Source organism: Bos mutus, chromosome 5 (assembly GCF_027580195.1).
Source record: "Bos mutus isolate GX-2022 chromosome 5, NWIPB_WYAK_1.1, whole genome shotgun sequence".
Taxonomy (NCBI): domain Eukaryota; kingdom Metazoa; phylum Chordata; class Mammalia; order Artiodactyla; family Bovidae; genus Bos; species Bos mutus.
The window spans coordinates 109,791,448-109,815,125 of NC_091621.1; the positions used below are offsets into that span (position 1 = coordinate 109,791,448).

Consider the following 23,678-nt stretch of genomic DNA (forward strand, 5'->3'; position numbering starts at 1 on the left):
GGGACCCACAGTCTGTCCCTGGCGCCCCGCTGGTTCCAATAACCTGGATCCATCATCTTTCCCTCCTCGGACTGGACTTGTCCTTCCATAAAACAGGCTTAACTGCACCTGCCACCTGGTGACGGAGCTCTTTGAGCTCCTTGGATAAAAGATCCTGTAAATACAGAACCCGGTCGTCAGACTGGGTGGAGTGGAGTAGGGAGCCCACATCAGATCCTCAGGAGACAGAGAAACAGCCCCTGGGGGTGCTGAGGGGGCACCAAGATCCTCTGAGGTTACCATCTCTTGATGGTTGTCAAACGTGTTCCTACAGTCAGCAAGCCTGACATTAAAGTCCCCTGCCCAGCCCCCGCCCCTACTGAGGCTACTCTGCCTGTGATGCTTAAATGACAGACGCCACCACCTTGGCAGCTGATGGGTGTGATGGCCAGGAGGAAGGTATAGAGGAGCCTTGGCTGCAGGGAGGTGGCTGAAGTGTGTGAATCTGACACAAGCGTAGGAGCGCCGACCAGGACCCGTCCTGGCACAAGGGTCAGGAGTCCAGTGGGAGGCAGACAGGGAGAGGGCTCATCCAGCCATCACGTGGGGGTATAAGGGGGAAGCCAGGCTTCTGGAAGCACAGAAAAGCTACCTGATTTGACTTTGCAAGCAAGCAAGCTCAGTTGCGTCTGACTCTTTGTGACCCTATGGGCTGTAAGCCCAGCCCACCCCTCTGTCCATGGGATTCTCCAGGTGAGAATACTAGAGTAGGTTGCCATTTCTTCCTCCAGGGGATCTTCCTGACCCAGGGATCAAACCTGAGTCTCCTGCCTCTCCTGCATTGCAGGTGGATTCTTTACCGCTGAGCTACCAGGGAAGCCCAATTTGACTCTGAGTCCAGTATCAACCCTTCTCCCTTCATCTCCCAAAGACCATCATGGCAGAAGCCCTTTATGCTGAAGCAGCGCCTCTCCTCGCCCTGACCTCACACCTGAGGAAACAGGGGCCAGGGAACCTTGGTGATTTGTCCTGGGTCACACAGCCAGACATGACAGACAGGACAGTTATTTGCATTTTACAAACAAGAGGTGAAGTGGCTCACAGAGCAGACACAGAGCAGGCAAGCGGTGCACCCAGCCTAGACCCAGGGCTGTAGATCGAGCCTACCTGCTGCCTTTGGCCAGAGCCTAGTCCAATGAAGAGTTTCTCTGGTAGCTCCGATGGTAAGGAATCTGCCTGCAATGTAGGAGACCCGGGTTTGATCCTGGGTTGGGAAGATCCCCTGGAGAAGGGGATCCTCTGTCAGGCAGAGGCAGGGGTCGGGGCCCTTCTCACTGAGCTATTCCTCAGTCTCTCCAGCACAGAGCCAACTTCCTCATTCGCCCAGGACACAGGGCCCTTCAGGGGCCCACAGAAATGTTTTCATTTCTTTTAAAACCAGAAGAAAATTGAGTATAATAATAATGAATACTTACTAATGCATCAAGTCTAGATTACAGTCATCTTTCTACCCATGTGGTTGTAAAATATAACTTTTTTTTTTTTTAATGAAGGAAGGGGCCACTGAAGCAGAAGTGGCTGGCAATGGAGAAAGCCACCACGTGGCCGCATGGTAGCAGCCACATTTGTCAGCCACCAAGAACCTGTTCCAGCGGGGGCAAAGCCGGCCACTTCCACCCTGCCACTGTTTGTGAAATGATGATAGAGAAAGGAGGAATAAGAAGAGAGCCGTGAAAAAGAGAGAAGGGTGTTGGGAGAAGACTGGACAAATGAGTGGCAGCCAGACAGAGGGGAGTCTGGAAGGGCAGAGCATTGCTGAAGGAGAAGAGGGCAGAGAGGCAGGGGCAGCAGAAACGGGGAGACAGGGCTGTGTGTGACTGCCCAGTCTGAACAGATCCCATCAGAGAGGACGGTCAGGACCAAGGGAGGAGCCTGGCACAACCATGGGGGCCTTGAATGACAAGCCCAGGGGTTTTCCAGGGGCCCTTATTACGTTTCTGTTCCTGCCGTAGCAAACGACCACAAATTCGGTGACTTAAAGCAATAGAGATTTGCCCTCTCATAGTTGAGAAAACTGGAAGTCCAAAATCAAAATTACTGGACCACAGTGGCTAAGATTTCGTTCGTGCTCCCCAAGCAGGGGGCCTGGGTCCGATCTGTGGTCAGGGAAATATTAATAGATCGCATACGCTGCAACTAACAGTTTGCATGCTGCAACTAAAGATCCACGTGTCGCAGTGAAGGTCGAGACTCTGAGTGCCGCAACTAGGCCTGGCTCAGCCAAATAAATTAATTAATTAAAAAAAAAAATCACTGGACGAAAGTCATGATCAGTAGGGCCTTGTTCCCGTTGGAGGCTCGAGGAGCGATTCCGTCCCTGGCTTCTCCTGGCGTCTGGTGTCTGCCAGCATTCCTTGTCTTGTAGCCACACACTCCGATTTCTGCTTCCGTGGCCGCACCGCCCTCTCCTCTTCTCCTCTGCCTCTCTCTTCAAAGGACACTGGTGATTGCATTTAGGATTCACCTTGATAATCCAGGATAATCTCCCCATCTCAAAATCCTTCCATTTAATTGCATCTGCAAAGACTAACCATGTGCGGTAACATTCACAGGAGCTAAGGATTAGAACCTAATATCTTTGGGGCCCATGGTTCACCTACTACAGGCCTATAGAGTCAACATAGTTTAGTCAGGGCTGCCTCTAGCCAGCCTGTGGGCATGGCCCTCTCCTGTGGCCAGTGGACGGCACGTGGCCTCTCGCTTTATAAACCAGCATATCCTGGGAAGGGAGTCCTTCTGCCAGGATCCCTGGAGAGAAGTGAAGCAGGGTGTGCAATGGAGGTGGCAGGATATGGAAACTCCAGCACCTTGGGGAGGACAAGGTGTCAAGAGAGGGCCCTCTCCCCTATTGGATTCTGACTCTAAATCTGATTTGAATTCTCATTTAACTCATCCCATGTTCACCAGATACTCAGACCAGAGCCAGCCCTTGTCTTCAGGAAGCTCGAAGTCTTAACCCCAGAAGCAAGCACTGTGGTCTTCAATGGGCTGTTAGTGCAGGTGTGGAGACCCAGGGATGGGCCGGGGTGGGGGGGTTCATCTTTGCCTGGAACCGGCTGAGCACAAGGATTTCACATGTCCTCAGTCCTCTGCCCCCAGCATCTTCCTGTCCGGATTTCGTCACTTTGAGTCTCTTCCTCTTGGCACTTTAAAAGTGAAATAACACCATTTCACCTTCTCTTAGCACAGGAAGTGCTTCTCCCAAGTGGGGCCCTTTCTGTGCCTGTACAGCTGGCTCGTGGGGAACCAGGGCCCTGGACCCTTGGAGTCAGGCAGTGTATTTATTATTCACTCAGTATATATCAAGCGCTTATTCCACAAGCAGATCTGAGTAAGGCATAGGAATAGATAGCCAGTCTTGCCTTCTCAGCACCAACTGGGGCAAGTGTCCTCCTTAAAGTGGGGGGAAAAAAAAAAAAGCTTCTGCCATGAAATTTCAGAGAATCTTCTAATCTCAATTTTGCCTTTTTCAAGCTGTGTGACTTTAAGCAAATCACTTAAAAACTCTACAAACCTGTTTCCAGACATGCTTTTTTTTTTTTTTTAAGTGTTGTACCTAAGCGAACAATTACGCATAAGCCTCCAACAATCATTTTTTTAGGGGAGGGGCGGTCCCCTAAGGGCTAACTACGTGCTACCCCTCCAGGTAGGCCCTAGGCCATCAGGGGTCGTCCTGTCCCCTGCTCCCCACTTCCTCGTGCCCTCTTCAATGCCTTTAAGGTCCTGGCACCCCGGCCCTATGTAGTCAGCTTGCGGAGCACTGGGACGCAGAAGATCGCGGGTGGGGTGAGGCGCGCGAGGCGGCGCTAGGAGAGGTCTCAGGTATTTTCAGCCACCAGACCCAGAGTCAAGTGCGCAGTCAGGCCGGCTTCAGCCAAGTACCCAAGCAGGGAGGGATCGCAGCCCCCTCACCCGCGCCTCCCACGCGCGGATTCTGGTCTGGTTCTGCCCCGCCCGCTGGGCCCACGCGGCGGGCCGGGCGAGCCGGGAGCCTTTGTGTTCAACCGCCCAATGGGCGGTGGCAGTGGGCGGTGACGCGGGCGGAGTCTGGCCAAAGGGTTGCAGCCTGTCAGCGTTGACTGACAGGCGCACACAAACACACTCGGCCACGCGCGCGCCGTCCGGCCCCACTCGCGCAGCGCAGTTCAGCGCGGGCCGCATTGTCCGCCTGCCAGCCCTCTTGCCTCTTCTCCCCGAGCGCCCCGGGTCCCCGCGCCGACCGCCGCTCCCCGGACTCCGACACGGTAAGGGGGGGCGGCGCGGCGGGCCTCGGAAGCCCCCGGCCTTGTACGGAGCAGCGGCGGAGGCAGGTAACAGCCGGCCGTGGGCCTCTGGTGGGCGGGCGCGCCGGGCGAGGGTGATGGGCCGGCCTCGCCCCCTTCCCCGCGGGTCCCGGGCCGGCCTGACCCCGGGGTCATCGTCAGGCCACACCGGCCAGAGCCGAGCTGCCCAGGCCTGGTTCTTCCTCTCCAGCCAAGCTGGGCCAGGCTGCAGCCCCGCCCGGAGCACCCCCCTAGGCCAGTCGAGAAGGGCCAAGCGGCAAGGCCGTCCTGACTCATCGCCGCCGCGGCCGGGCCCCCGCCTCCGGGACTGGCCGCCCCACTGGTCGGCCGAAAGGGCGGATGTCTCCGGGCGGGACTTCCCCGGGCCGAACCTCCCCAGGAGGAGGGAAGCGGAGACCCGGCTGTCCAAACCGGCCCAGGCCGGTGCCTGCGTTTTCGTGCCAGTTCGGCAGTTTCTAGGGACTGGCAGTTCTCTGCTTCTTCCGCCGCCTGTCAGAACTCTGGTAATAGGGAGGAGGCCCATTTTGTTCAGTTCTAAAAAAAAAAATAAAAAGGCAAACAAATAGGGGGCGGGAGTGTTACTTAGAGCAGAGAGGCAGGGACAGGCGCGTGGTTGGTAAAAAAAAAGAGAGAGAGAGAGAGAGAAAGAAAAATCTCCCGCAGGTTCAGCCAGTAGGGCATGAAGGGAGAAGAGAGTTAGCACCTGGAGCGGTTTGCCCATCCCACGAGGGAATGCGGTGTGAAAACGTCAGGCGGAGGTTGCCAAGATCTAGGTTAAGTCCGAAGAGTGGCTGGATACTGCCATATAAGTTTGTGATGAGGGCGGGAAAGGTGAAGTTGAAAAAAGGATGTGGTCAGCTCAAAAGTGGGGAGGGATGTTTTATTCGAGGATATCTTAACTGTGTGTGTGTTGCCGGGGCGGTGTCTTCTGATATGCAAAAGATTTGAGCTCCTAAAGGCTCACCTCTTGTTTTGTTTTGGAGGACAGAGCCTTGACCTTTTTCATCTTGTGAAACCCAGGCTCAGTTTTGTGTTAGCAGTTATAAACTGTTTTGTGATAGCAGAACCCTAGGAGAAAGATGAAAAGGCACCCATCTGGGAGGGTGTGCACTGCTGATGGTTTTCAGCAACCCCTCCCCCAGCCCCAACACACACACACCTCTCCATCTACATATTTCTTTATATTCTTGCCAACGGCAGCCTGAGTTCTGCATAAACATTTTGCTTTGTTCCTGCCCCAGGGCAAAAGCTTCATCAACTTTATCAGGGCAGGGTTAAGAGGAGGAGCCTGTGCCTGTGTGGGCATCTGGAGCTTTCAGGTAGGGAGGGTAGTAGTAGGGGTGGAATTACCTTATAAGGAGTTGAATATAGACAAGGACCCAGGCCAACTTCCTGCTGTGGCTACTACCAGTTGGTCCCTTTACCAACCTCGGCCTAAACCAGGGATGATGCCAGGTGAGCATCCTACCTGTGAGGACACCAATAAGTCCCAAGACATGAGACTGCTTATGTTCCAGAAGAGAACTTTGTAGAATTCTCTAGCCAGACCAACTAGATCTCCCGGTTTCCATAGTGAGTTGGGATGTGTTAGAGCCTATGGCCACCTCACAACCCAGAGAAGTAGTAATTTAAGTATCAACCAGGAGGGGCTTCCATGGTGGCTCAGTGGTGAAGCATCCACCTGCCAAGGCAGGAGACCTGGGTTATATCCCTGATCCAGGAAGATTCCACATGCCAGAGCAGCTAAGCCCATGCACCAGCCCTCTGCAACAAGAGAAGCCACTGCAATGAGAAGCCCGCGCAGCTGCAGCAACAGAGACTGAGCACAGCTTAAAAAAAAGTATCAACCAGGAATATTAGAAGTGATAACAAGTCACAAGTACTACTAGGGCCAAAGTGTAACAGTGACTTTGTAACACAGGCCAACAAAGGCACCATGTTTGGAGTGCTCACAGGGTTTATCAGAGATTCTGAATTTGGGTTTCTAGAGCTGAAAGGTTTATTAATCCCCCTGTGTTGTAGAATGCCGCCTTTTGCCAGGTTTTTTCACCTTGGCCTCGTCCCAGAGCCTTGGTTTCCACCCACTGTGGTGACTGGTCTGGCTGGTAGAGGCTGACAGTAATCTCACACAGCTGCTCCACCGGCCTGTTTTGTTAGTTTGTTAACCAATATTTGTAATGTAACAGCTCTGTCCACAGCCTGTTCTGAACATAATTTTTTTTTTTTAAAGTCACTCAGTCGGTTGGACTCTTTGCAACCGCGTGAACTATACAGTCCATGGAATTCTCCAGGCCAGAACACTGGAGTGGGTAGCCTTTCCCTTCTCCAGGGGATCGTCCCAACCCAGGGGTCGAACCAGGTCTCCTGCATTGCGGGCGGATTCTTTACCAGCTGAGCCACCAGGGAAGCCCAAGAATACTGGAGTAGGTAGCCTATCCCTTCTCTAGCAGATTTTCCCGACCCAGGAATCGAACCAGGGTCTCCTGCACTGCAGGCGGATTCTTTACCAACTGAGCTATCAGGGAAGCCCTCTGAACATAATGGGGGCTATGTAAGACTCTCGTTGGGGACACAGCAACACCTTTCTGAAACAACTTGAAAACTTCCTGGTGGAATGGAAATATCCAGGCCCCAGCGCAGCACACCCTCTGCCTCTGTCACTTACAGCCTGGGTTACTGATCTATGGGCAGGTTACTGATCCTCTCAGTGCCCCCGGGTTCCCCACTGTACAGTGGGAGCGGTGATACCTCCCTTGATCATAAGGATCAGAGATGAGTATGTCAGGAGCCCCGTACCCAGGAGGCATTTAACCGAGTATTTTATCACCACCGTCAGCATCATATCAAGAGGCACTGATGTTGCAGGCCAGTAATCACTAATAGGCTAGGCATGCAGGCTCCAGCAGAATGTAAGCGGGGGTTACCGTGGAAAGGTTTTCTGGAGTCAGAGTTTGACTGGGGCTCTGAATCAATGGATACAGCTACAAAGAAAGAAATGCATGTCCCACTTAAGGGAAACAAGCTAGAACAAGAGCGGGCACAGCTTTAGGACTGGGCAGCCCAGTAAGAGGCTGGACTGGAGAGTCTGCAGGGCAGCAGTGACGAGCGGTGTTTATTTAGCACCTGTAGCTACCTAGCTACGAGCTCCGCCTCGTGTCAGAAGTTGCAGAAGGCCCAATTCTGGATCTCGGAGCTCAGCATCCAATAATCTGAAAGTTTGGAAATCCTATGAACCTGTTTTGAAAGAGGCTGGCAGAGTGCAGAGGGCTGCAGGTGGGCGGGGCGGGGATGCTTAATCAACGCCGGGTCTCGCCCACATGTCAAGCTCTTTGGTTGAATGCAGAGGGGTGTGTGTTTGCTGGGAGGCTGTGTCTTGTCTTTCCTCCCTGCCCCTGCCACGCCGGCCCCTGGAAGCCTCACCTGGCCGCCTTTCTCTCCCCAGACTCCCTTCAGGGGAAGGGTCCCCCCGCCCACCTCATCATGTCTCGGCGAAGCCAGCGCCTAACGCGCTACTCCTCCCAGGGTGAGGATGATGGCGGCAGCAGCAGCAGCGGAGGGAGCTCAGTGATGGGGAGTCAGAGCACCCTGTTTAAGGACAGCCCTCTCAGGTAGGGGCTCACCTCCACCCCCAGCCCGCATGGGTCCCCCGACCCACCGAGCAGATGTCTTGGGCCCTTCACCGTGCTGCCTCTTGCCGTTGTGACTTCCGTGGGCAGAGACCAGACCTTGCCCATGTCCGGTCAGCCACACCTCCGAGGGTGCCAGGGCCCAGTGCTGTTTCTTCTCTCTAAGCTGGGCTGTTTTATATTCAGGGAACAGGAAGTGAGGAGAGGCAGTTTCAAGCATAAGCCAGGCCGGAAACCCCAAAACCAAGTGCTGGGCTCACAGGAACCCCTTCTGCTGTGGATGGCTGTGCCAGACCCATAGCCGCTTGCCTCACCATCCATCCGTCTGTAGGGCCTCAGTAAGGCCAGCGAAGCAGCTGAGGACATGAACAAGTTCAAGGGCACCTGGGACGTGAGCTAAGGCAGGCGTCCCTCCCTCACATCCTGCCCCCTGGCAGGCGCAAGGCCCAGATGACAGCCCCCCGAGGAGGCTTTGAGTAGCTCTCCGAGGCCAGGTCGGCTTTGTCTGGGTTTTCAGTGGGTGGCAGAAACGACTAATCCATCAGGAAGCATGAAAGAACACTGGGGCTTTGAAGTTCGAGACCTGGATTTGAATCCTGACTCCCTCACTGATCTTACCTAACTGCTTGTGAGATTTAGAGATAATGGGAGCACGGAAAGTACCTGCTTTGCGTGGCAGTCAGCAGATGGGGGTTGTTAGTTGCTTAGCAACACAGCTACCCACCCGACCCCCACCTCCCCACGCCACTCACCGTAGGAGGGCAGAGCATTCCAGGCCGGCTCACCTGCCTGCTCTGGCCTCTCCCCTCCTGGCTGACCTCCCACAGGACCTTGAAGAAGAAAACCAACAACTCGAAGCGCCTCTCCCCAGCGCCACAGCTAGGCCCCTCCTCGGACACACACACCTCCTACTACAGCGAGTCCGTGGTCAGGGAGTCCTACATCGGCAGCCCGCGGGCCGCTTCCATCGCCGCCTCCCTCACCAGGCACTCCCTCCACGACGACCCCTACTGGAGTGAGTATCCGCAACCCTCCTCCGGGGCCTTGGCTTCCTTTGGAAATTTATGGTTCAAAATCTACCCCCACCCCCCGCAGGGCGTTCCCTAACCACTGCTGGGCCAGAAGAGGGGTGCCCCACCTTTGGAAATCCTGGGGAGAGCAGCCAGGTGTCTTAACTCCCAGGTCCTTTCAGATGATGAAGTAGCCACGTGTCTGCTCCAGACTTAGGAGACAGGGGTGGGTCCTGGTTCACCCATCCTTGGACTCAAGGGAGCTCAGGAGGGGCTCAGAGTAGATTCCATCTGCCCATCAGAGATGCTCATCAGGGTGTCCCCAAGCACACCACCTCCCTCCTTGGAGCATCTGCCCCAGGAGAACCCCGAGTTCTTCCCTCCGCAGGTGAGGACCTGCGGGTGAGGAGGAGGAGAGGCACAGGCGGCACCGACAGCAGCAAGCCCAACGGGCTCCCGGAGAACAAGCTCTCCGAGGACTTCCTCGGGTCCTCCTCGGGCTACTCCTCCGAGGATGACTACGTAGGTAGGCGACGTCCTCCTTCCCCAGGCTCGGGGAGATGCTCCGCCAGGTTCCCGGGCCTATGGGAAGCCGGGGAGGGTGCCCTGACAGCTTGGGAGAGCACCCATGTCTGGCTGGAGGTCGCTGCTGGGCCACCATGGTACCCGAGCCAGGCTGGGGGTGGTTCTGGACATGCTGGGCTCCGATGGCCAGGCTCCACGAGGTCCTGAGCAGCCTGTGGCCAGTCCCCTTGTTTTGATGTTTCCAGCAAGTGTTTAGCGTGAGCCTTCACACACAGGAGGTGCTTGATTCCTTAGTCCAGTTCTGAGTGGCTTGAGGGACTGCTGGGAAGCAGAGGGAAGCAGACAGGAGTTCGAGGGAAATAGAACGTTGGGAGCCGAGCACGTCACTCCAACAGCATTTACTGACCTGCTGCCTGCCAGCCTGAGTCAGCTGGGGACATGAAGGAGAGTGACACATGGTCTCAGCTCACAGGCCAGAGGAGCAGACAGTGACCGTCTTCCATATTCCAGAGCTCTTAAGAAGGAGGACAGTGGTTAGGACTCTGTGCTTCTACCGCAGTGGGTGTGGGTTCCACCCCTGGTTGGGGAAGTTAAGATCCCACATGCCATGTGGTGCAGCCAAAAAAAAAAAAACAGTTAAAAAAAATGAAAACATGAAGACAACTGAGCTGTTCCCTCTCCCCCCACCACCCCGCAGGCTACTCGGAGACAGACCACCGGGGTTCAGGGTCACGGCTACGGAATGCTGTCTCCTGGGCGGGCTCTCTGCTCTGGATGGTGGTCACCTCTCCAGGTGGGTGCGGACTGCTCTGTGCACGATCGTCCGTTTTCTCCGGCAGTTACTTTCGCCCATCTTTCTGTGGTTGGGCATCCAACTCCGTTACAGAGACTAGCGCCACTGGGAGAAGCTTGTTCGAGAATAATCGCTGGGAGCCGAGAGCCACAGGAACACCCTTGCTTGGAAGCGGGATGGAGGGCGTTGGCATCACGGGCGGGTGGTGGGTGGGATGATGGGAACTGGGAGGCGTGGGACAGGACAGAGGTGCACTGGCTATCAGGGTTGGGGTCAGGGCAGGGAGGGCCGCGGGGAGAGACCCGCAAGCCGATGGTTCAGGGTGGCACTTGGGCTCCATGGGCCCTCTTCCAGGCCGGCTCTTCGGGCTCCTCTACTGGTGGATCGGCACCACCTGGTACCGCTTGACCACAGCTGCCTCCCTCCTTGACGTCTTTGTTTTAACCAGGTGAGCGAAACTGACAAGGAATCAGAAGGCCCTGGGCAGGGGGGTGGCCAGTAAAGCATCTAAACCTGTACGCAACCATTTCTCTGAAGGGTTTTTCCCCAGTATTTGCTGCTTGTATTAGAGAGCGTGGAGTGGACGCCCAGAGCTCGGCTCTGCCTGACAGAGGGTGGGACGCAGGGTCAGGTTTTGCTCCTTGAATTGGTAGCTCATCAGGGAGCGTTCCAGAACACGGGTTCTTGTTTCTTCTCGGGTACTTCCTGCTAAGCACCAGCCGAGCCACTTCGGAGTCTCAGACAAGCTCGGCCTTACTCTCACGGGCCAGGCCTTAGGCTCTAGCCGGCAAGTTGTGTTTCCCGGCATCGAGGGCGTGGTACTCTTGGCCCCCAGGGTTTCCCATGTTGCATTCAGAAGCCACGAACAGGTGCGGCCTGAGGATGCTGTGGGTCTGTTCCCCAAGTCCCTGACCCAGTAGAGCCAGATTTGGGGAGCTGGTCCTTGGGCAAAGGAAGGAACACTGAACCAGGAGGTTAGGGTCCCTCTGGCCCTAAACCTGGTTGGAGTGGGCAGCCAACTATGCTGAAAAGACGAGCAAGGATGAATTCATGTCACCAAAAAAGGCTCCTCATTTTTCTAAAAGAAATATTGTCTGTTTAAGGAATTTACTTTTTTTTTCTTCTATATTTGCTTGCCTATAAGACCTCTATGTATAAGAGTTTTAGGTTATTCAAGGACCCCAGGATTTATTTTTAATAACATCAATACAATTCAGAGTCAGAACTGTCCCCATCACTCCAAGCTCTGCAGGTAAAGCTCTCAGCATCCAGTCTGGCCCTGGCAAGATGCGAGGCTTGAGGGTGTCCCCTCCAACTGTAGCTCAGCACTCTAGGGACTCCCTGAGGGCACCCAGAGGCCCTGGAGTCCTCTTGACCCCTCCGCCCACCCTCTCTCCCCTCCTGTGGTCCAGACGCTTCTCATCCCTGAAGACGTTCCTGTGGTTCCTCTTGCTGCTGCTGCTTCTGACCGGCCTGACCTATGGTGAGTCGCCCACTGTCACTGGGAAGGGAGGACTGTCCTTGTGGAGCTGGGGCTGGTGAGCCAGAGGGGCAGGCAGAGCGTGCGCCGAGGGTGGCACTGAGCAGAAATGTGAAAACTGGAGGGACACTGAAAAGCTACAGTAAGCGGAAAGACAAGGCAGGGTCGGATCAAGCCTGGGCAACATCCTGTCTGGCTGTCCTGGGCCCTCTGGTGATCAGCGGATGGAAGGGGCAATGCCCCAACCTGCCGATCTTGTGGGTTTGGGTGTCTCTGTTGGACTGCCTGGCATGTCTAGAGCATCCTTGGAAGCCACGGGGCCAGAAGATGCCCCGTTACAGGAGTGCTGGGGTGAAAGGCAGGGACTCTGACACTGTCATTGCACTCACTTTCCCTCCATTCCAAATCAGGGTGTAGCGTGGGAGAGTGAGTTATTACTCCAGTAAGGCTTCAGCTGTCTTTAAGATCAAAACAGTGAAGTAGGAAAGAGAAGTAAGGGCACTTTTTTGCACCAAGATACTAAATTACATTTCATTTGCAAGATGTTCCACGTTGTCCTGATCTCTATCATTGAACTTTCACAATTTTTTACAGTTTTAATCGTAACACTTTACTATGAGCGTCCCCTGTGGCCCCAGGCTCAAAGTTACCAATTTATAACTAAAGACCATGCTTTATTATTATTTTTAGATTATTATTATTTTTTTATTATTATTTTTTTTTTTTTAGCATCTACTGAAGTTGTATTTCTTTAATTTATACCAAAGTAGGACATCTTTCGGAGAAGGCAATGGCACCCCACTCCAGTACTCTTGCCTGGAAAATCCCATGGATGGAGGAGCCTGGTAGGCTGCAGTCCATGGGGTCGCTAGGAGTTGGACACAACTGAGCGACTTCACTTTCACTTTTCACTTTCATGCATTGTTAGAAGGAAATGGCAACCCACTCCAGTGTTCTTGCCTGGAGAATCCCAAGGACAGGGGAGCCTGGTGGGCTGCCATCTCTGGGGTCGCACAGAGTCGGACATGACTGAAGCGACTTAGCAGCAGCAGCAGCAGGACATCTTTCCAAGTGTTGATTCCCTTGCTTTTATAAGAAGAGCTTGTTCCTATTCAGTGGAAACTGGGTCTCACTCTTAAAACAATTTTAATGACTTTATGATCATACAGCGTTATGTTCAGGAAGCACATTCCCTCGTGTTATCTCCGTTTGTTTCACCATCCCCTCATGGGGTTGGTGGAGCCAAGGTCATCACAGCCTCATGAGGAGATGCACATAGAAAGTCTGAAAGGCAGAGGGATGGAGTGACCAGCTCAGGGAGGGCAGTAAGCAAAGGCCTGTCCAGAGGGTCTGACTTAAAGCCCTGTGGTCACATGCTTCCCATTGCACCTGCTCGAGGCCAACAGTTGTGTGGCAAGCGTGGCATCTTACCAGGCTGGAGGCCCCACCGCCAGTATGACTTCTCCAGGCGCTGTCACCCCCATGCATACTTGTACACTCACACACATGCACACGCATAGCTCAGGAGTAAAAACAGGCGGCTCCTAAAGCAATATGTCTGTGTGTGGCAGCCTTGTGCTCTGTTCTGGGGCCACAGGCAGCCTCTCTGAGCAGGTGGATTCTGTTCCAGTGATGGCTCAACTATGGCCAACCATTAGAGTCACCTGGGGAGCTTTTAAAACTCATTGCAGGGGGATCCGCCCAGGCCAGCAAGCTCACTCCCTGCCAGGTGGGGCCAGACGCTGTTGGAGAAGCTCCCTAGGTGATTCTTCTGTACAGTCTGAACTGAGAAGCACCTCAGGGCCTCTGGGTTCCATCCCTGGACAGTCCTCAGCTTCCAGTGATTTCCTGCAGGCTTTACCGTCTATGGAAAGATGAGGATTCCTGAGGGGATGTGAGAATGCTTATACTCTGTGATCATCAGGTGGAGGTTGCTGCCTCAGTGGGGGAACCTCCGTCCCTCGTACCACCTTCGACAGGAGCGAGGCTCCCATGAGTGAGATAGGCTAGTGACGAGCGCTACTTGTGAATCTGCCGTGCTCCCTGGCGTGTGCCTCCTCGCTGGGCCCCGGCCCCAGTAACTAACCTCTCCTCTGTGTGCAGGAGCCTGGTACTTCTATCCCTTTGGGCTGCAGACGCTCCACCCCGCTGTGGTCTCCTGGTGGGCCTCGAAGGGGAGCATTGGGCAGCGTGAGGTGTGGGAGTCCAGGGACTCATCCCCACATTTCCAGGTGAGCATCTTAGGGTCGCAGCACCCGCCTCCTCCCCACCGCTCTCGGCCTGCATTTGCCATCACATTCCTTGCCCTCACTCCTCCCACTCCCAGCGGATGAGATGCTGCCTGTCTCCTAGGACACCTTCCTTTCTCTACTGTTTGTGGTGCAGGGGCTGGGGGGAAGTTTTGCCTGCACTTAAATGTGACTCAGACCTGTCCTAAAGTTAGTTTGCATCCTAAGAAGCATAGAAAACAGAAGGAAAAGAAATCAGACAAATTGCTTTCTTCCTTTTTAATACAGTATCACAAATATTTACTGAGTACCTTCTGGGAGTCAGGTGATATCCTGGTCTGTTACCTACTACCACCAAAATCAGTGCCTTAAGATTACCAGCACTGGAGGGTCACCTGCAGCAGTCCAGTGGTTAAGACTCTGCGCTTCCACTGCAGGGGACACGGGGTTGATCCCTGGTCAGGGGATTAAGAGCCCGCAAGCGGCAGTATGGCCAAAAAGAAAAGTGCCAGCACTGGACTATCTTGTGAATCCACAGGTCCTCTAGGTGGCTTTTCTGGTCTGAGCAAGGGCAGCTGATCTTCGCTAGGCCCCCTCGACTAGAGCATCCATGGTGGACTGGTGCGTCAGCAGGGGTGGCTGGTCTAGGCCTGGCCTGGCCGGGCTGTACCTTTGTTGTCCGGCCAGCTAGCCTGGGCTTGCTCTCACAGCAACCGGGCAGGGTTCCAAGAGGGTGGACTCAGGCCAGACTTCAAGGACTAGGTTCACTTCTGCTACATTCTGTTGGCCAGATTCATGGAGGGGGAAAGAAACTCCCCCTCTCATGGGAGCACCTGGGAAGCCACTTGCAGGGGGTGCAGGTGTGGGGAGGAGGGCAGGCAGTGGTCATTTTCTGCATCCTGCCAGAGACCAAAGATGGATCAGGCCCAGGCCATGCCCTCAAGACGCCTGGGGTCCAAGGTGGCAGGGGTGATGAGTGCATAGACAACAGCAGTGTGTGCGTACAGGTTCTGGGCTCTGCGATGAAAATGTAAAACTCTTTGTCCTCTAATTACTGTTATGTGAACTTTGCTTGCATCCTGCTGAATTTAACTTGGCAGCACATTTTTAACCATTTATTTTGGTGGAAAGTACTTTCCTGACCGTGATGTTATTATTTCACAAAATAATGTGTTGTGGCAACTTTTTTTTAATCACTAGTAAAGACAGTTCCGTTTCAGGACCAGCTTTTCTGTAAAATGGGGGAAGTAAAGGATGAATCTATCTTTGTATTTACTTTTATCTGCATTAAAAAATAGTTGCCTAGGAAGGGTTGGTGGTCAGGGCTCTGGGTGGATGGGGCAGAGGTTAGGACCTTGACTTTGCTGCTTGCTTCTTGAGTCATACAAATACTGCCTAGTTTAAAAATGGAATTTTTGAAAGTTGAAAGCCCAACCTCTGTTCCCAGTAGGCTCCTGCCTTTTAATCGAGTCGACAGGCTGTGTGTTTCTGGGACTTCCTTCCGTTTCTCTTTAGGAAGCTCTGTTGTCATGAATGCCTCACCTCTGTGGTTTTTCCCTCCCCGCCCCACCAGGCCGAGCAGCGCATTCTGTCCCGGGTACACTCGCTGGAGCGGCGCCTGGACGCTCTCGCTGCTGAGTTCTCGTCCAGCTGGCAAAAGGAGGCCATGCGGCTGGAGCGCCTGGAGCTGCAGCAGGGGGCTGGCGGGCAGGGAGGCGGAGGTGGTGGCCTGAGCCACGAGGACACCCTGGCACTCCTGGAGGGGCTGGTGAGCCGCCGCGAGGCTGCCCTGAAGGAGGACCTCCGCAGGGACACTGCTGCTCGGATCCAGGTGGGGACAGGAGCTGAGGAGCCTTCCAGCCCTCTCTGTGGGTGGCACCCTGGGTGTGCGGGTAGCGGGGTGAGGCCCCACACCCCTGACATGACTCGGATCCAGGTGGGGGACAGGAGCTGAGGAGCCTTCCAGCCCTCTCTGTGGGTAGCACCCTCGGTGTGTGGGTGGAGGGTGAGGCCCCACACCCCTGACATGACTCGGATCCAGGTAGGGACAGGAGCTGAGGAGCCTTCCAGCCCTCTCTGTGGGTGGCACCCTGGGTGTGTGAGGGGGTGAGGCCCCACACCCCGACATGAGGGGCTGCAGTGTGTTGCCGTTTCAGGGTCAGACACTCTGCCACTTGGCAGTTACCTTCTCTAAGCCTTACTTTCCTCCTCTTTGCAACGGAGGCTCTCCTGTCTGCCCTGTCCCTGGTCTTGAGAACAAGAGGTTGTAGTGCATCTGGCACGGTGCCCATGTAGGTGTGGCATACCACGCACACCGAGAGGAGTCTTGCATCTTTCCAGAAAGGCACTGTAGCAGAAAGGCTAGGAGCTGAAGTTTGCAATCAAATAGGCCTGGTTTGAATTTCAGTTACACCACTTACTGGTTTTAAGTGGCCCTCTGAGCACGGCTCACTAGAATCCTCAGCCTCTCTCCTATACTTGATAGGAAGAGCTGGTCACCTTGAGATCAGAGCATCAACAGGACTCAGAAGACCTTTTCAAGAAGATTGTCCAGGCCTCACAGGTTGGTGAGCTTGGGGCTTGATCCAATTCATCATCTCTTCTTGGGCTGAGACACCTTGGCCCCAAAGGGTCTGCTTAGACATAGAATGGGGAGAAGGATGTGTAGTCTCCTGACTTCTGCTTAAACTGAATCCCCCTGGGCTGGAACACTGCAAAGACCCCCCTGGGAGTGTGCCAGAGGACAGGAAGGGCTACTTTCAAGTGGCCTGTTGTGCTGGGTATAACATGCTGCATGAACGAGTGAACGGCTGAACGCCTGAGCACAATAGTTATGGGGTGAGGCTCGCATCAGGACATCAACTGGGAGGCCAGTGTGACATTTGCTGAAACAGCCAGGAGGCTCTGGGGTGGGGATGTGGTTAAGCAGAGACCCCAAAAGGAACAGATCCTGCTCTGGGAGACTGATTGCTGTGAGCCCGACAGTCCTTGAATTGGTGCCTTTTTCCTGCTTATAGGAATCTGAGGCTCGACTCCAGCAGCTGAAGTCAGAGTGGCAAAGGTAATGGGCACTTCCGTCTGTCCTAGGCTTGCTCATCTCCAGCCTCCCCATTCCCACCTCCAGACAGGACTACTGGGCAGAAACCTGGAGCAGAGTTCTGTGTCCCAGGCTGAGAAGATGGTGGAAACCTGGCTCAGGACCATCTGCTCAGAGCCTGTCCTTGAGGGGCAGTGGCGGTCGGGCGTGGGGATCATGGGCACTGCCAGATAATCGGGATTCCTGGGTTCATTTATAGATAACACCATCTTTTCTGTGCTGCCTCATGCCGGCTGCCTCCCCGTGTCCCAGACGTCCATACTGGTGGAGGATGTGAGAGCTGAGACAGTGAATTCTGGATCTGGGCTTAGGAGGGAAGCAGGATAATAACTAGCTCCTTGGGATATGCAGGCCAAGCATAGGCACCAGAGCTGTGTTCTACAGCCTCAGTTTAGAATCCCCGAGAGCAGGCCTCACACTCACGTATATCAGGTGCCAACTAGGGGATCCTCTCATTTGCCTCAGCATAGCCTTACCCCTCACTGGAGACCCACAGCTTACTCTTCTGTTTGGGAGTAGGATGACCCAGGAGTCCTTCCAGGAGAACGCCATGAAGGAGCTGGGGCGGCTGGAGAGCCAGCTGGCAGGCCTGCGGCAGGAGCTGGCAGCCCTGACCCTGAAGCAGAGCTTGGTGGAGGACCAGGTGGGGCTGCTGCCCCAGCAGCTCCAGGCCGTGCGGGACGATGTGAGTTGGAACCCTCTGGGTTCCCCAGGAATACCCCTCCTCTGCACTGGTCCTGGGAGTCTGCGAGGCAGAGTGCCTCCTACCCCTGCTCTGGGCACAGATGCTGGCTTTCTTTGATGGAAGGTCTTCCCGTTTTGTCACTGATAATAATATGGAGGGTTGTTCCTCCTTCCCCGCTGTGGCCTGAGCAGGCACGTGCCGGCCCTCCTTTCACTGGAGTGACTACAGAGGGGCCTGTACTCACTGCCTGGCCTCTCGACCCAAGCCAGGTGCCACCCCCAACCCCCCACTCCAGGCCCCTGCGGTGGCAGCTTCCACCTTCCTGGTGAGCCTCCCAGAGTGAGACCTTGTTTTGGTTCCTAGGTGGAGTCTCAGTTCCCTGCCTGGGTCAGTCAGTTCCTTCTTCGAGGTGGGGGAACCCGCACTGGGCTCATTCAGCAAGAGGAGATGGAAGCTCAGCTGCGGGACCTGGAGAGCAGGATCCTCACCCACGTGGCCGAGATGCAGGGCAAGTCGGCAAGGGAGGCCGTGGCCAGCCTGGGGCTGACGCTGCAGAGGGAAGGCGTGATTGGGGTGACCGAGGAGGTGAGGACTCTGTCCCTGGACCCCCCACACACACAGTGCTCTCCTCCTGGGAGCCATAGAGCTGCAGTCCCACCCAGCCAGCTCCCTGGCAGGTTCCAGGACCTAAGTAACATGCAGAAGCCTCCAGTGTTTGTTTTGGGGCTGGTGTGAGGGGGCAGGGGTACGCCTGGGGAAGTGCCACGTGTGTCTGGACATCAGGGGCTCGGTCTGCGGGTCTCTGGCCCGACAGTGGGCAGAGGTGGATGGCCGGCGTCCCCATCACAGCTGCGCTGGCGCCTGTTTCAGCAGGTGCACCGTATCGTAAACCAGGCTCTGAAGCGCTACAGCGAGGACCGCATCGGGATGGTGGACTACGCTCTGGAGTCGGGAGGTATGTCTAGCTCGCCTCCCTTTGCTGGGCCCCCTTGCCCCACACTGACAGGTCCCCTGGCATCTGCTGGGGCAGCCGTGGTGCTTAGCAAGCAGGGCTTGAGGTCAGCAGAAATCAGCCAACCCAGAACTCACCACAAAGGCGAGTGACTGTGGGAGAAGGCAGGATACACTGAGCGCCATCCTTCACCGCGGCGGGGCTGACGCTTACTCTGCTCTGTGGTCTGGGTCAGATGTAAAGACCTGTCCTGAGGGACAGTAGTCTCTCTTCAGTCTCCCTTGGCTGGCAGCTAAGCCTGGGTCTCCCTCCCCTACTAGTGTCCAGCCCCAAGCACCCACTCTGCTTTTCTTCCCTGTCTCAGGGGCCAGTGTCATCAGTACTCGATGCTCCGAGACCTACGAGACCAAGACGGCCCTCCTCAGCCTCTTCGGCATCCCCCTGTGGTACCACTCCCAGTCTCCCCGAGTCATTCTCCAGGTGGGGCCCTGAGCGCCCCGTGTCGCCTCCGTGGCTGTCCCACCCTGGGTCATAAGAGCTGCGCTCGGGGCAGGCTGTCTTTGCCACCTGCCACGTGCTGACCCGCCTTTTTCCCCTCCAGCCAGACGTGCACCCGGGCAACTGCTGGGCCTTCCAGGGGCCCCAGGGCTTTGCTGTGGTTCGCCTTTCTGCCCGCATCCGCCCCACTGCTGTCACCTTAGAGCATGTGCCCAAATCCTTGTCGCCCAACAGCACCATCTCCAGTGCCCCCAAGGACTTTGCCATCTTTGTGAGTATCCCTCCTGGGGGCTGCGGGGCTGGGGGTCTCTATCAAGGATACAGCTAGGGTCATTCTTTGGCTGGGGGGCAGGGCATAGATGTGGAAGACAGTGCCAAGGTGGGAAATGGCAGTTCAGTGTTTCTGCCTCAGGCTGCAGAGGAAAAAAAACGGGAGGCCTAAGATGTTAAGCAGCTTGTCACAGATCACACAGCAGCCCTGTGTCCAGAGCTCAGGACCCCTGCAGTCCCCAAGGAGGCCAGTCCCTGCCCTGCCAGATGGCAGGGGACCAGGGGGAGCCAGGAGGGAAGGCCTTCCTCCCTGGGGGCCCTCGGCTAAGGGCAGGGTCCTCCCTCTATCCGCAGGGGCTCGATGAGGACCTGCAGCAGGAAGGGATGCCCCTTGGCCAGTTCACCTATGACCAGGACGGGGAGCCCATTCAGACGTTTTATTTCCAGGTAAGGAGCTTCGGGTCTGCTTGCAGAGGTGATGTGCTTACTTTCCCATCCATTCGCCAGATGTTTTCTGAGTACTTACCCCGTGCCAGGCACTGAGAGTCCCAAGTGAGAAGCCACAGCCCGGCCCCCCCACAGCCTGAGATATGAAACAGAAAACGTCCAAGCGGCGTAGGGCAGGGCCCTTCCAGGTGGGGGACGTTGGGGAAGCTGTGAGGGCAGGTGTCTTGAGTGAGGCTGTGGCCCGGCAGGGTGTCACGCGGCACAGCCTGGCTGGGTCTCAGACAGGGGCCTCTTGCCTTAACCTGAGTGGACATCGGTCTCCTAGGCCCTTGTCAGAAATAGCTTCCCAGTCTCCAGCCCAGGTGACCTGAGAGCCACCCCAGAGGAGTCCAAGTGCGGGAAACTGGGTGAGGTGGGGGAGGGGCCGAGGCAGGAGGAGAGGCAGGCCTGGCTGCCAGGCCAGAGAATTTCAGCTCGCGGCCAAAAACAAGCGTACAGGACAGAGGCTTGATGGGAACTTGACAAAAAAAAAGAAACTGCTTAATTCATGGTGAAGGAATTCTTTTTCAACATCAGCATATATCAGACTCTCCTAAAAGGTAGTCCTGCTCATGGTCAAAAGGAGCTCCTGTGAGTTTTTCCCAGTTCATGATGCATCGTGCTCGTGTTCAGTTGTAAGGTTGTGTTTCTGTGGCCGTGGGTGCCTCACGCAGCCTTAACGTGCGTTCCCGGCCCCTGCAGGACCTCAGAAGCCTCTGGGGCTTCTTGGTCCACCCGCTGGAAACTCTGTTCCAGGGCCTGAAGACGGGATTTTTGAAGTCTGGTTTCTCTGCAGAGGCCTGAGGGAGAGGGTGTCTGGCCCTGGGTATGGCCGTCTCCCCTCCAGTCTGCGAATTCTTAGCCTTTGCTTCTCTCTCTGCAGGATCCTAAAATGGCCACGTACCAGGTGGTGGAGCTGCGCATCCTGACTAACTGGGGCCACCCCGAGTACACCTGCATCTACCGCTTCAGGGTGCACGGGGAGCCCGCCCACTAGGCCTTCTCTGTGCTGCTGCCGGCCATGCCCCCTCTCCGGGGTTAGGTGTGCAGCACCCCCAACTCCCCGCACACGCTTGAAGCGCGCTGACTTCCAGGAGCAAGAAAGGAGCCCTGGCGCAGTGGAGATGAAAGAACACGCGGGCTTTTCCTGTGCGGCGGGCGGCTCGAGCGGTCAGCAGGCTCCATTCTCGCTCTTCCTTCTTCGCTCTCCGCGTGCCAAGCACTGGGCGTCTTCTCCCTCCTGGGAGGGTGTATATATGTAGCATGTTGTGGGGAACTGAGGCGGGAAGAGCGGGGTGATGCCCGCGGTCCAGCGAAGGTGGGCCAGACCTGCCTGCCCTTGGCCCGTGTGGAGGGACTGACACCTCGGGAGCTGCACAGATGAAGCAGGTGCCAAAGCCGTGCGTGAGACAGGCGAGGGCCTGGGGCAGCTGGGCTGTGCCCCCTCCCTCAGTGAGGGGGGTGCTCAGGGTGCAGGTCGGAACTGGTTCCCAGGCACGAAGCTCCTGGGAGAGGGTGGCTGGGCTCCTCCAGACACCAGTGCCATCAGCCAAGGCCTACAGCATTCCTGAAGGGCTTCTGCACACTGTGTGTGTCCTGGGTCAGGGTGGGCCAGGGGCTTCTTGTACCCTGGAGGGTCTGGCTCCTGGGATCCTCCAGGAGCCTCTCTGCTGGGGACAGCAGTTGTCTTCTCTCTCCTGATGCTCTGCTCCCCTCTCCTGCTCAGGCCCATCTAGTCCCCAGAGCAAGCTTGCCACATTCCCCCAGGGTGTAGGTGTCCAGACCTGTCTTTGGGGGCAGCCAGCAGTGTTCACGGAGCTCCCTGGGCTCTTGTGGTGGCCCAGTGACACGATGAGAGTGACATTCAGGGTGTTGCTGGGGTGGGGTGGTGTAGACTGTTGGCCCTGCCCCACCCTATCAGGCCCCTGATCCTAAGCCATCCCTGGGGGCTCATTCAGCTCTTGCTTCATTGTTTCTATTCTGACTCATTTTCTATGGGGAGCAGTCGGGGTGGGGGTGGGGGTTGGCTATGGAGGCGGGGCTGAGGTGGGAGCTTTTGGACCCAGCAGGCCCTGCTCTATTGTGTATATATTTTTCAAGGTCTTGTTTTTTTAACTGAGAAGCTAAGGGCTTGATTTCTAGCCCCGTTCTGTGGGGCCTTGGGTGAATGCAGTTCCTTGTAACCTGGCTGCCAAGAGGGGTCTGGTTCTGACTCTGTGGTTCATTGTGGCCTGTGGGGAGGGGGCAGGAAGGGCTGCTGCATAGGTGGGTGCCCTTGGAAGAGTTCCTAGATGTGGCTGGAACAAAGGAGAGGCCCCACGGACCCCTGTGTGTTCCAGCACCAGCCCCTGCCTCCAGACAACCAGGTTTTGTTTGCGCTCTCCTGTCACAAATGCTGCACTATTGGTTCTTAATTTTTTTTTATCTCCAGATTCTAATTTATGCCTATGCAAAAAATAAATTATGCCCAGGGTTAATGGAGTGTGTGGTGTGGTTTTTATCTGGCCATTGCATGGGACTCTGCTCTTGGGAAAAAGAGAAAGGATTCTTAGCCAAAACAACGTCGCAAAGGCTTACCTCCTAAGCTTTAGAAACCTAAGCTTTAGAAACCCAGGCTTCTCAGCTGTGATGGGAGATGGGACCCGAGGCTGGCCCTGTTCTGGTGACTCCTGGGTTTGACGGTGGCAGGAGAAAGGGAGGTGGCTTTAATAGCCACCACTGATGTCCACTGGGAAGCAGGAGGCTTGTCCTGCGTCTCTCAGTGGAGCAGGAGATAGGAGTGACCCACCTGACTCAGCTCGTCTACGTTGGTGTCGCAATCCCCCTCCACAGGAGTTAGACCCTTGTCCCTTGTACCTGTGTTGGGATGGGATGAGGTAGGTCCCCTGAAGAGTCAGACTCTTGCAAGTTCCGGGGAGCAGGTCCTGGCCCTTCCCTGCATGTATCTCCCCAGATTCAGTGCCTCCAATGAGCAGCTCCAGGTGACAGGGGTGGTTCCCCATCTGGACTCAACATACGCCTCATCCTGACCATGGCACCTGGCCCAGGGCTGGGCCCCATCACAGCTGAGAAAATAAAGGCAGGAACAAGTCAGCAGGGAGGAGCTGGGGGTGAACTGCTATACGAGAGGGTGCTGGGTGGGATCCATAGCCAGGCCCAAGGCTTTGGGCCAGTTGCTCAAGCCCTCAGCTCTCCACACCAGGACAGAGCCAGTCCCAGGGCGCACTGCTCAGCAGCCGCTTGCTTCATTGCCTCCTGTCTCACTTAACACCGGCACTGTATTTACCACCATTTTTCAACAAAGGCCACATCCCTAAGCAGCACCAGTAAATGGTTTCTGGAACCGACCACATACAGAGAGCTCAGGGCCTCCGCTCATGCCCTCTGGGGCCTGTCTGTACATATTCAAATCTCATGAGTCCTTCATGGTACAGCCTGCCAGGGGTGGTTCCCCATCTGGACTCAACATATGCCTCATCCTGACCATGGCACCTAGCCATCTTCTCCATGGTCCGTCTCATGACCCCAGTCAAACCTACTCTTCCCTGCACCATGGCATGTTCCTGTTACCTTATTCTGGTGCTGGGAAAGTCAGGAGGCCAGAACAGAGGGCCTGGATGAATTAAAAAAGGCCATACATGCTAACTGCATTGCAGAAGGTCAGGATTTGCCATTTAAGATGACTGGATTAACAACTTTTCTTCAT

The 23,678-nt window shown here is 55.6% G+C and overlaps 1 protein-coding gene across 4 annotated transcripts; it reads left to right on the top strand.

Moving 5' to 3' along the window:
• Nucleotides 1-4,104: 4,104 nt before the first annotated feature.
• Nucleotides 4,105-22,449, top strand: SUN2 (Sad1 and UNC84 domain containing 2). 4 transcript variants are annotated; one of them, XM_070371564.1, is made up of 18 exons: nt 4,105-4,349; nt 7,765-7,930; nt 8,776-8,963; nt 9,347-9,484; nt 10,181-10,276; nt 10,631-10,724; nt 11,689-11,759; nt 13,860-13,987; nt 15,558-15,815; nt 16,470-16,547; nt 17,002-17,045; nt 17,601-17,766; nt 18,130-18,351; nt 18,640-18,721; nt 19,083-19,198; nt 19,320-19,487; nt 19,841-19,933; nt 20,856-22,449. In XM_070371564.1, the coding sequence occupies exons 2-18, from the start codon at nt 7,803-7,805 to the stop codon at nt 20,967-20,969; spliced, it is 2,184 nt and encodes a 727-aa protein (XP_070227665.1). In that variant the 5' UTR covers nt 4,105-4,349; nt 7,765-7,802; the 3' UTR covers nt 20,970-22,449. The 4 variants fall into 4 exon arrangements, with proteins under 4 accessions (XP_070227665.1, XP_070227662.1, XP_070227663.1 ...); XM_070371561.1 differs by having other exon boundaries at nt 4,106-4,349; nt 18,637-18,721; XM_070371562.1 differs by having other exon boundaries at nt 4,106-4,345; nt 18,637-18,721.
• Nucleotides 22,450-23,678: the final 1,229 nt, after the last annotated feature.